Genomic DNA, 13,967 nt, shown 5'->3' on the forward strand with positions numbered 1-13,967 from the left:
AGAAAACATTAGAATCTATTATAAAGACGTTATAGCAGTGAGTTTAGAAATAAAAACTTTAATCAAACAGAGTCAGTAATATAATAAGAACCCATGGTGTTGGGGGCGATTTATTAGCATGAACCTCTTGGTCCTTCTGCATAAGTCACAAGAAGTTAGCATAAAAGTTTAGAAAGTAATAGGGAAGGCAAATGGAATACGGGCCTTCATTTGAAAAGGAAAGAAGTGTAAAATCAGTGAAGCCCTGCTAAAACTGTACAAGGCAGTAGTTAAACCACACAAAATACCTTGGACAGTTTTGATCCTGTTACCTCACAGAAGATATACTGATATTGGAGACAGCCCAGAGAAGTTTCACTGACTTATTCCAGATATGAGGGGGTTTTCTAATGAGGAGAGATTGAGTAGGTTGGGTCTGAAGACACTGGTTTTAGAAGAATGATCTTACTGAAATACAAGAGACGAGGAAGAATTTCTCCTCTCAGTGGGTAGCAAATCTACAGAATTCTTTACTCCAGAGAGCTGTTGAGGCTTAGTCATTAAGTATATTTAAGGCTGAGGAGGCAGGAAAGTGAAGTTGAAGATTATCAGAACATCCATGATCTCATTGAAGATGGAGCAGACTCAATGGGCTGAATGAATTACTTCTGCTCCTACATCTAATGGTCTACGATGGGACTTGAACATGTCCCCATATCATTAGATGGAGCTTAATTACGTGCAATGTCACTATACTACGATGCCACAACCTCGCTAATTACCCCTGGAGACACCAGAGCACGACAGTAACTCAGTGTATTTTAAAAAGAAATACGGCTAATCATGAGAGTATAACCCTCAATAATGGTAATGTGCTGCCAAACCTAGCAGGCAGTTAGAATTACTGTATTGATATTTCTACTACTATATTGCACATTAAGGAATACACCCACCCACCCCCATTTGTTTAAGGTAAAAATCATTCCAGGTTAATTTTTCTTTCACAAGTTGAATTTACTTTTATCATTTTGTAACAAAGAAGTAAAAGAACTAAAGCTGTATAGTTGAGCTGGGACACAACAGCCCATCAAGTCCATGATTAATAATATAGTTTTCCCATTTAAACAGCAGCTTAGATTTCATTCCTGAAAGTAATCACATTTTAAATATTCAGTCAAATTTGATGCTTTTGTTGCTGCATGAATCTCCATTCCGATTAAGGCAACAATGGAAACTACTCTGTAATTTCTAAGCTTTGGTTTTGGTACAATGAAGCAAAAGTGCATACAGATTATAGCAGGAGTTCATTTCAAGTCCAAGATCTTATTTGCAAAGTCGTTTGAATGCAGGGTGCTTTGTGTAACTACTATTCAGTACTAAATTCTCTTAATTTCATAGCTACTTCATATTTGTATGTTTAAAAAAAAACGCTTCTGACAAACTTATGCTCTCCAATTTCTAAAACATCAATTTAGGAACCCACCAGTTCCTTTCATATTCCGTAAAAAACAGAAATTACTGAACAAATTATCTTTACTAAAGTAAAAAGGTTATGAATTAACTGCACCAACTGTTCCAATAGGAAGAAATAATTTTGAATATGGACTAATTAGCAGTGTTTGGTAACATGCTTGTCTGGAAATCACTTTAGTTAGGATTTATAAATTGGGATTTTACAGGTGAGGTGTGTTGGATCAAAGTGCACCCAAGTTAACCAATACTCATTTTGAAGTCATATAGTTTATTCTTTTCTTTATAACATTTCACTTATTAACCTTGACATAAAACTGTTAAATCTAAAACTAATTCCTGCCCACTTGTTCCATTATAAATTTCTACATTTACAATTACTATGGGGACTGACAATACAAACAGGGTCACATTTATTGCCTCCTCTCGACAAAGGCAGACACTTTCTCGCTGCCAGTCATGAAATTGGAGGCTTTTCATTGTTATTTTGTGGACTGGAAATATTGTACTTAATTGATTCGCTCATTGTTAAGAGTGTACAAGAAAATTTTGAGTCAGTATGTGGATATACCTTGCCAAGAAGGTGCAAAACTTGACTTACTCTTGGGGAAATAAGGCAGGGCAGGTGACTAAGGGGTCAGTGGGGAAGCACCTTGGGGCCAGTAACCATAATTCTATTAGTTTCAAAATAGTAACGGAAAAGGATAGACCAGATCTAACAGTTGAAGTTCTAATTTGGACGAAAGCTAACTTTGACAGTAATAGGCAAGAACTTCCAAAAGCTGACTGGGTGCAGATGCTCGCAGGTAAAGGGATGGCTGGAAAATGCGAAGCCTTCAGAAATGAGATACAAGAATCCAGAGAAAGTATATTCCTGTTAGGGTGAAAAGAAAGGCTGGTCAGTATAGGGAATGCTGAAGGACTACAGAAATTGAGGCTTTGGTTAAGAAAAAGGAAGTTTATGTCAGGTATAGACAGGAGAAATCGAATGAATCCCAGGAGTAGAAAGGCAGACGGAGTACTTAAGAGGAAAATCAGGAGGGCAAAAAGGGGACATGAGATGGCTTTGGCAAATAGAGATAAGGAGAATCTAAAGAGTTTTTACAAATACATTAAGGACAAAAGGGTAACTAGGGAGCAAATAGCGCCACTCAAAGATCAACAAGGCAGCCTCTGTGTGGAGCCGCAGGAAATGGAGGAGAGACTAAATGAGTATTTTGCATCAGTGTTTAGTGTGGAGAAGGACATGGATGATATAGAATATGGGGAAATAGATGGTGACATCCTGAAAAATGTCTATATTACAGAGGAGGAAGTGCTGGATGTCTTGAAATGCATAAAGGTGGATAAATCCCCAGGACCTAATCAGGCATACCCTAGAACTCTGTGCGAAGCTAGGGAAGTGATTGTTGGGATATTTGTATCATCGATAGTCATAAGTGAGGTGCCAGAAGACTGGAGGTTGGTTAACGTGGTATTATTTAAGACAGGTGGTAAGGACAAGCCAGGGATCTATAGACTGGTGAGTCTGACATTGGTGCTGGGCAAGTTATTGGAGCGAATCCTGACAGACATGTTTTACACGCATTTGGAAAGGCAAGGACTGATTAGGGATAGTCAACATGGCTTTGTGCGTGGGAAGTCATGTCTCATAAACTTGATTGAGTTTTTTGAAAAAGTAACAGAAGATTGATGAGGGCAGAGCGGTTGATGTGTTCTATACGGACTTCAGTAAGGCGTTCAACATGGTTCCCCATGGGAGACTGATTAGTAAGGTTAGATCTCATGGAATACAGGGAGAACTAGCCATTTGGATACAGAATTGGCTTGAAGGTAGAAGACAGAGGGTGGTGGTGAAGGGTTGTTTTTCAGACTGGAGGCCTGTGACCAGTGGAGTGCCACAAGGATCAGTGCTGGGTCCACTACTTTTTATCATTTTATATAAATGATTTAGATATGAACATAGGTGGTATGGTTAGTAAGATGGCAGATTAGTAAGTTAATGGAGATAGCAGATGACACCAAAATTTAAGGTGTAGTGGACCTTGATCAGATGAGCCAACGGGCTGAGTGGTGGCAGATGGAGTTTAATTCGGATAAATGCAAGATGCTGCATTTTGGGAAAGCAAATCAGAGCAGGACTTATATACGCAATGGTAAGGTCCTAGGGAGTGATGCTGAACAAAGATCTTGGAGTGCAGGCTCATAGCTCCTTGAAAGTAGAGTCACAGATAGATAGGATAATGAAGGCGGCTTTTGGCAGCCTTTACTGGTCAGAGTATTGAGTACAGGAATTGAGAGGTCATGGTGCAGCTGTACAGGACGTTGGTTAGGTCACTTTTGGAATATTGCATGTAACTCTGGTCTCCTTCCAATTGGAATGATGTTGTGAAACTTGAAAGAGTTCAGGAAAGATTTTCAAGGATGTTGCCAGGGTCAGAGAATTTGAGCTACAGGGAAAGGCTGAGTAGAGTCAAGGCTGAGGCTGTTTTCCCTGGAGCATCGAAGGCTGAGGAGTGACCTCAGAGGTTTATAAAATCATGAGGGGCATGGATAGGAGAAATAGACAAAGCCTTTTCCCTGGGGTGGGGGAGCCCAGATCTAGAAGGCATAGGTTTACGGTGACAGGGAAAAGACATAAAAGGGACTTCAGTGGCAACCTTTTCAAGCAGAGTGTGGTGCGCACACGGAATGAGTTGCCAGAGGAAGTGTGCAGGCTGGTACAACTGCATTATTTAAAAGGCATCTAGATGGGTACATGAATAGGAAGGGTTTAGAGCGATATAGGCTAAGTGCCGGCAAATGGGACTAGATTAGGTTGGGATATCTGGTCACCAGACCGAAGAGTCTGTTTCCGTGGTGTATACCTCTATGACTCTAAATACATCATAAGAAACATGAAAACTATGTTTGTTGCCACTAAAGTTAAATCTTGTTAACCTTTGGGTATACACAGAATAGATTATTCCTGATAAACTACAATAATGTTTTTCAGGTATTGTAAACAAGAACTTATATCTACAAAACACTCCAAAGCACTTCAGAAGTGCATGAAATGTCATGTTTTCATATGCTAGTTAATCCAAGATTAAATTGATGGCATCATTGGCTATGTATTTGCAATATCTCTGCTATGAAAAATGTTTAAATTTAGTCAAACGCACACATCTTTGAGCTGAAATTTGTAAATCATCCTTTACTCCCAGACATGGGACAAAAGGTGCACATACATTGATTTATCTAAGATAGTACAAATTTGTAATCAAGAGGTTTGCAAGTGCCTTAAGCAGGAAATTCCACATTATTAAACATTGCTTAACATACTTTTGTTTTTGAATTCCCAAACTATTCATTTTCAGAAGGTCTCATCTAATAATCAAAGACTACTCAATTTTCAGAGTGCAGCACAGTAGCTGACAGTAAAATTCTACCATATCCTGCATTATCCCAAGAACCCATTTATAAAATGACACCTTAAAAATCCAAATCCTATGCATTCACATGTTAAGCAACATGATGATGTGCAGGACAAATAATGACCATGCTACTCAACATAAAAGCTCCTTTCCTCAGTTTAATTTTCAATCTTGCTTTAACACCATGTAACACCAATAGCTATCTTTTAAACAAATGTTCCATGAGTACTGGTTAAAACTCCCAACATTCTGCTTTCACATGATTTATATAATGCTTGAATGATTAACTGGCGATAACCTAGATGGCTGCAATACTCCACCAAAGATGATACTGATGGAGCCATCACTTTTTGTTTATATAAATAGATGGGAGATAAACCTTTATAAGTTGTGTCACAGATATAGTACTTAATCCAATCAATTCAAGCAGTCAAAAGTATTTTTTGCCCAGCACTAGCTATGGAGGAGCTTAAAATTTACTTGCAATAAGCTGGTTTTATTTCCGTACCATTCATCTTATATTCTGTAGAATGCAAAGGAAGCAGTACATCTCTATTCTCTATACAACATCAATGGTCAAAAACAAATATTAAACACTTATATATTAAGGTAAAAGGGATATTCACAACTCTATTCAATGACACGGATTACACTTCACTACAAATAAATAGCTGGTCTAGATTCCAAGCATTTTTTTAAAGAATTGATTCGCTGCATAAAAGAAATGGAGATATATTTATATTGGACAAAGGTTTACTTGACGGACAAGAGTAAACTTTTGGTTATTAAAAAAAAATAACACATGGGAGCAGGACTAGGGCATTTGGCCATTCAAGCCAGCTCCCCTGTTCAATAAGATCACTGTTGATCTGATTGTGGCCTTCACTTCATTTTCACATCTGCACCCCATAAACCTCAACTTACTGGTAAATCAAATACCCGTCACGCTCAGCCTTGAATATATTGAATGACACAGCCTCTACTCTCAGAATAGAAATTCCTCCTCCACATCACCTTAAACAGACAGACTCATTTTTTAAAAAATCACCTGTGTCACTAATTCGTGAATCATCCAGTCACTGAAAAATCTTCTCAATATCCATATGCTCAGTGCTTGTATGTTTCTTACACGTTTCACTGAATGTAACAATACCGGTGAGCCTTATTTGGCCAATCATCCTTGCACCAATTCTACAGCTTGAATTGAAACTGCCCGCTTTGAACTCAAGTATCTGCCCTTATTCCGCATTTTTATATTTTCCACTCATTCAGCTCACTAATAAATGCTGTTATAGTTTATTTCTCAGTAGTCTCTTACAATTAGCATTCCACATTCTAATACCTCCCCCCCTTACAAATGTGAATGGATTGTAAGGAGATTGGAATCAAGTCGTTGATACTGGGCTTACAATCTATTAAGTAATTTTGAGCAAGTAAAATTCTCAACTACTTTAATTTAGCTACATATAGAGAACATTTTAAAGGTGCTGTATAAATTGAGAGTTTTTCAAAGTTGTAAGATTTGGGCTTTCACAGAACAGGGACATCAGGCAGAACGGAGTTTGGCACTGCATGCAAGTTAGTAAAACAAAAGTCCACATTCACAAAGTAGGGAAAGTGGGCCAGGATAAATAAGCTGAAGATATTATAAGCAACAGCTCCACACCCAATGCAAAGCCAAAAAGAAATTTGCTTGATCATTCCTAACATACAAAGAAAAAGAATAATACATTTTTTACAATAAAGTATTTTTGCCATTCTAATAGTTAACAGCACTCAGAGGAAAGGCAGTACCTGAACTGGGAAACTGGAAGGCATTGTGCTGCATTTGGGGACTCAATACAGCCCCAAACTGTCCTCCCACATTTCCTATCATTCCCTGGTTAGCCATATTCATCTGGGAGCCATGCAAGGAGCTGTGAGAGAGGAGCTGTGTCCCTGGATTTGGGGACACCGGGGAGAAAGGACTGGTGGAAGGTGGTGGGGAAGTAAGCCCAGTACCATAGTTTGGAGGGTATGGGAACTGTTGTGGTGATGCCTGAGGAATCCGAGGAGTGGTCATGGCTCCCGCCATGTTGCTGGAGTTTGCCATGTTTGGTGAGATGTTCAACCCCTGTTGCCGCATCATCATGGTCCTCTGGGGTACCTGCTGCACCAACTGTTTCTGACGCAGATACTGATTCAAAAGCTCACGCTGTCTCTGGGCCAGCATCTGGGCATTAATGGGTCCCTGATGAACAAATGGAAAATATACATAACTTTTAGCATTCAACATTCACATATTAATAACATTTTGTATTTAAACCGTGTCTAAATGTTTTTCATTAAATATTTACATAGATAAACTATGCAAACCTATACGTTCCCTGATATCTAATGTAATACCCTGAAAAGTAAACTTCAGTTCATTATATTGACTCTAATATATCAGCAGAGCTCCAATAACTGTCCCCATAAGTCCACATGAAAATTTCCTACTTTTTACTTTACAAAACAACGCTTTTCAGTATCTTTCATTTTCCAAAATTACATACAGGATTTGTTCAAACAACATTCATGGTTGATTGGCCAGAAGCAAGGCTAATCACTTAGTTATGAGTCATAGAGCTGTACAGCACAGAAACAGACCCTTCGGTCCAACTCATCCATGCCGACCAGATATCTTAAATTAATCTAGCCTCATTTTGCCAGCACTTGGTCCATATTCCACAAAACCCTTCTAATTCATCAACCCATCCAGAAGCCTTATAAAATGTTGTCATTGAACCAACCTCCACCACTACTCTGGCAGCTCATTTGATACACACCCTCTGCAATGAAAAATTTGCCCACAGGTCCCTTTTAATATCTTTCCCCTCTCACCTTAAACTTATGCCCTCTAGTTTTGGACTCCCCTACCCTGGGGAAAAGACCATGGCTCTTCACCCTATCCATGTCCTCAATTTTAAAGACTTCTATAAGGTCACCCCTCAGCCAACAACACTCCAGGCCCATTCAGCCTCTCCCAACAGCTCAAACCCTCCAACCTGGCAAAATCCTTGGAAATCTTTTCTGAACCCTTTGAAGTTTCAAAACATTACAACAATAAACGATTGCACAGATGTGAAATGTAGGCTCAACAGTCTCCTAGTCTGAAAGCATACTAAAAGTTCATCGTTACTTATTAAATGTTATTGCCTTCTCAAAATATTAACCTGGAGTTTATATCAAGATCCTGAGCTGTAGTGATCAGGAAGATCCCAAGATTATATAGAGTCATAGAGATGTACATACCACCCTCTGTGTAAAAATGTTGTCCCTTAGGTCTCTTTCACATCTTTCCCCTCTCACCCTAAACCTATGCCTTCTAGTTCAGGACTCCCTCACCCCAGGGAAAAGACTTTGTCTATTTACTGTATCCATGCCCCTCATGATTTTATAAACCTCTAAGGTCATCCCTCAGCCTCCGATGCTCCAGGGAAAACAGCCCCAGCCTGTTCAGCCTCTCCCTATAGCTCAAATCCTTCTATGGGCCAATTTCAGATGAATACTGTTCATCATTTCACTACTCAATTAGTTTCTTTTATTAATCAATCTAATCTATCTTGCAAATTGTAACACTACACAGTCAGGGTTCACATTATTATCAAAGGCATTAATTCGGCAGGCATAATTTTTATTAAAAATGCATTGCTGGATTACAGGAAAGACAGCTTTCACAGCCTTTGCTCTGATATCTGCAGGGAAATATAAATTAGAAATGTACATTTCAAGAGCTATCTTTCAAAATAGCTATTTTAAAATTAGCGCAACATGTAATTCCAATCCCCTACTTATCCCACTTTGTCTCCTGAAAATGTGTCTGAGTTCATAAGGTATATGTTTTGCTCTGGGAAGCAAACTTTACCTTTAAACCAAAATAGTAAATTAATGTCGCAAGAAAGGTACTGTGGTGACGAGAGAATCAGCCCGAGTAGCCTGTTGATCAATAATAGTGCAAATGCTCTTTCCATTCGGATTGCAGAGATAATAATCTGGACAGGTTTTTTTCACCTGGTTATTGCAAAATGTATTGCATAACTACAGTATCTAATATCCACTCTTACGAAATGCCAAGACCTAGAATATTTTGGAACTAATGGGTCAGTTCTAAATTTTATGATGTTGCCATCAAGCTAGTTAGTGACTGTTTCTATAAATAAGTAGAATAACATGAGAAACATCGAACAGTAGTTTCTACTACATACCTGACTACTCATCTGTGGTGGCACACTAGCCCTTAGAGGTAGATTCATGTTGGAGACGGTGGTAAGTGGATTGATTAGTGGCTGACGATTCTACCAAACCAAATAAAAATGATAAATTAACTATTAGTATGAAAGAGAACTTATAAGCAAATCACCAAGATACTGATGTTGTACAATACCAGCAATCTCAAACGGTCTAAAATACCAATCTACCAAAAGCATATTATCAAGAAATTATCTTGCAAATAAAGAGGAAAATCTCAAAAGCCCTAAATCAATTTTCTTTGTGGTATATGGGATTTTTTTTCCCCCCAAATCATTCTGGGACATAGCAGGTGATGCATGCCATAATGGAAATCAAGTTTGTTTCCATTGTCGGCAGGATGTGCAGAAATCAAACAATTAACAAACTTAATTTTCCATAAAGATTAAACTGAGAATTTAATAACTATAATTTTATTAAATGCCGTTCTCTATGCAATCAAATAAATTGTTGGTTGGCAAAAATTAATGCACAAATATCATCACATTTCACTTTTTTTTGCTAGATTACAGATTTATATGACCAAACAGCATTGCCTCCTGTAAAAAAACAGAGTTCAATGTTTCCAATATTAAAGCAATCAGAATGCAGCAGTAAAAAATTGCATTGATGTGAATGTAAGTTAAACAATCTCTTAATCTGAAAACATATTCAAGTTCATTTTTGCTGTCTTTGCTAAAAATATTAATCTGGGGCTCTCCCTCAGTTCAGTGAGTACTTCTGTCAAGTCCCTAAGCCATACAGGACAAGACGACACTAAGATGACTTCTCATCTGGGCTGACTTCAGATGGAAAAGATCATCATAAAACACTTAGGGCAGATGATGGCTGAGTGGTATTATCGCTGGACTACTAATCCAGAACTCAACTAATGCTCTGGGGACCTGGATTTGTACTCTGCCATGGCAGATGATGGAATTAAGGACCTACTGATGACCATGTAGCCATTGTTATTTGGGTTCACTAATGTCCTTCACTAATCTGCTGTTCTCACCTGATCTGGCTTCAAACGCACATCAATGTGATTGACTCTCAGCTGCCCTTTGAAACAGCCTAGTAAGCTGCTCAGTTAAAAGGATGGGCAATAAATGCTGGCCAGCCAAGCTCATGCTCACGTTCCAGGAGTTAAATTTTTTAAAAAGTCAGGCTTCATAAGTAGTGTCATCACATTTTGGATAAAGAGGGCAAAGAAACACTTGATATCTCTCCTGAGTAGTACCTGGCACACCTGGTCAGTACCTGGCACACCTGGTCAGTCAGGAGTTACTTTTCAATTCACTCGCAGGAATGGGGGTCACTGGCTGGGCCAAGATTTATTGCCCATCCCTAGCTGCCTTTGAGAAGGTGACAGTGAGTGGTTTCCTGAACTACTACAGTCTATGCGCTCTATCACCTGATCCACAATGCCCTTAGGGAGAGAATTTCAGGATTTTGACCCAGTGACACAGAAGGAATTGCAATACATTTCCAAGTCATAATGGTGAGTGGCTTGTAGGGAAACATGAAGCTGGTGGTGTTCCCACATATCTGCTCCTTTGTCCTTCAAAATGGTAGTGGTCTTGGGCTTGGAAGGTGCTGTCCTATAACCTTTGGTGAATTTCTGCAATACATCTTATAGATAATACACACTGCTGCTCCCGGGTGTCGGTGGTGGAAGGAATGGATGCTTGTGAATGTGGTGCTAATCAATCGGGCTGCTTTGTCCTGATTGGTGCCAAGCGTGAATGTTGTTGGAGCTGCACTTATTCAGTGAGGAGTATTCCAACTCACTCCTGACCTGTGCCTTGTTGATGGTGGACTGACCTCGGGCAGTCAGGAGGTGAATTACTCTGTGCAGTACCCCTAGTCTTTGACCTGCTCTTGTAGCCACTGTATTTGTGGCGAGTCCATTTGAATTTCTGGTCAATGGTAACTTCCAGGATGTTGATAATGGGAATTCAGTGAATAGCAATGATTAGATTGCCACTTCTTGGAAATGGTCGTAGTTTAGCATATGTGTGACATGAATGTTGTTTGTGACTTGTCAGCCGAAGTCTGGATATTGCCCACAGCTTGTTGCATTTGAACATGGACTGCTTCAATACCTGAGACAACACGAATAGAGCTGAACATTGCGCAATCAGCAAACATCCCCACTACTAATCTTATGATGGATGCAAGGTCATTGATGAAGCAGCTGATGATGGCTGGGTCTAGGTCATTATGCTGAGAGACTCCGACAGAGCTGCTACGATTGACTTCCAACAACCATGACCATTTGTCGATGTGTCAGGAATGAATTCAACCACCAGAGAATTTGCATCCCCCCCACCCCCCAATCCCAAGTACCCACTGATTCCAGTTTTGCTAGGGCTCCTTGATGCCACATTTGGTCGAATAGGGCCTTGATGTCAAGGGCTGTCACTCTCATGTTATCGTTGGAATTCAGCTCTTTTGTCATTGTTCGTTCCAAGGCTAGGAAGAGGTCAGGTGTGTGTGGCCCCAGCAGAATTCAAACTGGATATCACTGAGCAGGTGCTGCTTGATAGCACTGTTGTTGGTACTTTACTGATGACTGAGGGTCGACTGATGGAACAGGTTGGATTTATCCTGCTTTGTGCGCACAGGACATAGCTGGGCAATTTTCCACATCGTTTGAATGCAGAGGTTGATGAGGTGGAAAACAAGGACATCCTTCCAGAAAGGAGAAAAATAGTGAGAGCAGAAATGAGGTAAAAAGCATGGACATGTCTGAGGGCCTTGTTAACCAAGGAGCACTAATTCCTCAGTTGGGGGGGGAAGAGAAAAAGGAAGACATGTCACAAGAATCCCTGTACAGGGTGGCACCATCAGAACAGATGTGATGGAGACAGAAACTGAGAGAATGGAATGGAATCCTTGCAGTAAGTAGGGTGTGAGGAGGTGTAGCCGAGCTAATTGAAGGAGTCAGTGGATACTGGACCGCATAGCCCTAGAAATGGGAACGAGTAAAATCATGAGAAGGGAATAACAAAGATGGATCAGATGAAGGTGACAGAAGGATGAAAACTGGAAGCAAAACTGATTCATTTCTCCAATTCCAGAAGACAGCAGGCATTAAGACTCATGAGATCATTGATATATCGAGAAAGAATTGTGGGAGAAGGCCCAAGTGGAACTGGAAGAAGGAAGTCTCCACACACCCCACAAAATGACACGGATAACGGAGACACCTGCAAGTTCCCATAGTGACACCTTTTACTTGGAGGAAATGAAACAAGTTAAAGGAGAAATTGCTTAAAATGAGAACAAGCTCAACCAGGAGGAGGAGGAGGATGGGGACTGTTCAAGCTTCCTTTCAAGGAAGTAGCCTTCAGATCACCTTGTTGAGGGATGGACAGGAGCAGACTGCCTAAAGTGGATAGGTCTGACAGGCTAGGCCTGTATTCTCTGGGGCTTTGAAAGGGGGCTTCAACGAAACATATAAAATCCTGAGGGGACTTAACTGGGTGGATGTTGGAAGTACGTCTCCTCTTGTGGGAGGAATGAGAACTAGGAGTCAGTTTAAAAATAAAGGACGTAACCATTGAAAACAGAGATGGTGAAACATATTTTCCTGTCAGATGGCTGAAAGTCTCTGGAATTCCCTTCCTTCAAAAGGCAGTGAATGTAGAATCTTTAAGTATTTTTAAAGCAAGGTATATGGATTCTTGGTTGGTGAGGGGTGAAAGATCATTTGGGATATGCAAGAACGTAGCGTAGAAGTTAAAATCAGATCAACCATGATCTTATTGAATGGTAGAGCATTCAGTTCAATGTTCTTTCTGCTTATGTTCGTATGCAGAGGGTTTGGTGAAGAGGAAGCAGCTGGGGCCAGGAAACTGCAAATTGCACAGCACCATAAGAATCATGAATGTAAGTTGGAAGAGGCTCAATCAGGAGAGAATTAACATGTCAAAATATGAAGATTTAAGTTCAGTGGGGTAGGATGAAAAACAAAGGTGGCTGGAACAAACGGAGTTCAATCTGAAGAAATGTGAGGTAATTATTTAATAATAACAACAAAAAAAAGAGGGTTAATAAGACAAAAGAATGCACAACAAATGGTAGGTTACTGAGAAGTGTAGAGGACCTTGAAGGTGCACATTCAGAGACTCTGATAACTGGCTAAGTTGGTCAAGAAAGTGTACAAAATCGGAGCAAATTACTGCAGATTCTGGAATCCCTACTGAAAATAATATTCTGATTAAAAGTCACGCAGACTCAAAACATTGGCTTCATGGATGCTGCCTGACCTGCTGTGATCTCCAGCACTTTTTGTTCTCAGGTGTACAGAATATTTGCCATGATTAGTTGGGGCAGAGTGCAAGAGCTGGGAGGTTATGCTTAAAATGTATAAAACACTGGTTAAGCCACAAATGATTACTGAATGCAGCTCAGCTCACTACAATATAGGAAGGGCATGACTGTATTGACTGTACAAGGAGATTAACAAGGACGTTGTCTGGATGTAATCATTTTAGTTATGAGGTGCAATTGGGTAGACCAGAGTCATTTTCTTTGGAACGGAGGCGGCCACGAGTAGACCAGCTTCAAGTGCACAAAATAATGAGGGGTCTGAATAAAATGGATAGGAAGGCCCTACTTAGTTGAGAAGATCAGGTCCGTTACCAGGTAACATAGGATTAAGTAGTTAAGAAGGATTTAAGGAAGGTGGTAGGGATCTAGCACTCTCTGTTTGGAAAAGGTGGCAGAGGCAGAAACCCTCTTAAGTGTTTAAACTGTACTTGGGACATGGTCTTGAAGTGCTGTAACCTACAAGGCTACGAGCCAAGAACTGGAAAATGGAGTTAGGCTAAATAACTCTCTCACCTG

The 13,967-nt window shown here is 40.0% G+C and overlaps 1 protein-coding gene across 9 annotated transcripts in view; it reads right to left on the bottom strand.

Annotated features, from left to right (window-relative positions):
* The window catches only part of ncoa2 (nuclear receptor coactivator 2), a 309,391-nt gene that overhangs the window by 17,602 nt on the left and 277,822 nt on the right, over positions 1 to 13,967 (bottom strand). For 6 of the 9 annotated variants that reach the window (XM_043689194.2, XM_043689193.2, XM_043689192.2 and 3 more), the window contains exons 18-19: positions 9,092 to 9,181; positions 6,660 to 7,095 (exon numbers count right to left, since the gene is read on the bottom strand). In XM_043689194.2, coding sequence (XP_043545129.2) covers positions 6,660 to 7,095; positions 9,092 to 9,181 — 526 coding nt within the window. The remainder of the gene's footprint in view (positions 1 to 6,659; positions 7,096 to 9,091; positions 9,182 to 13,967) is intronic. The other 3 variants (XM_043689197.2, XM_043689196.2, XM_043689195.2) reach the window with 1 other exon arrangement.

The sequence above is a fragment of the Chiloscyllium plagiosum genome, unplaced genomic scaffold (genome assembly GCF_037043375.1).
Source record: "Chiloscyllium plagiosum isolate Xiang-an unplaced genomic scaffold, Cpla_swu_hap1 HiC_scaffold_4, whole genome shotgun sequence".
NCBI lineage: Eukaryota > Metazoa > Chordata > Chondrichthyes > Orectolobiformes > Hemiscylliidae > Chiloscyllium > Chiloscyllium plagiosum.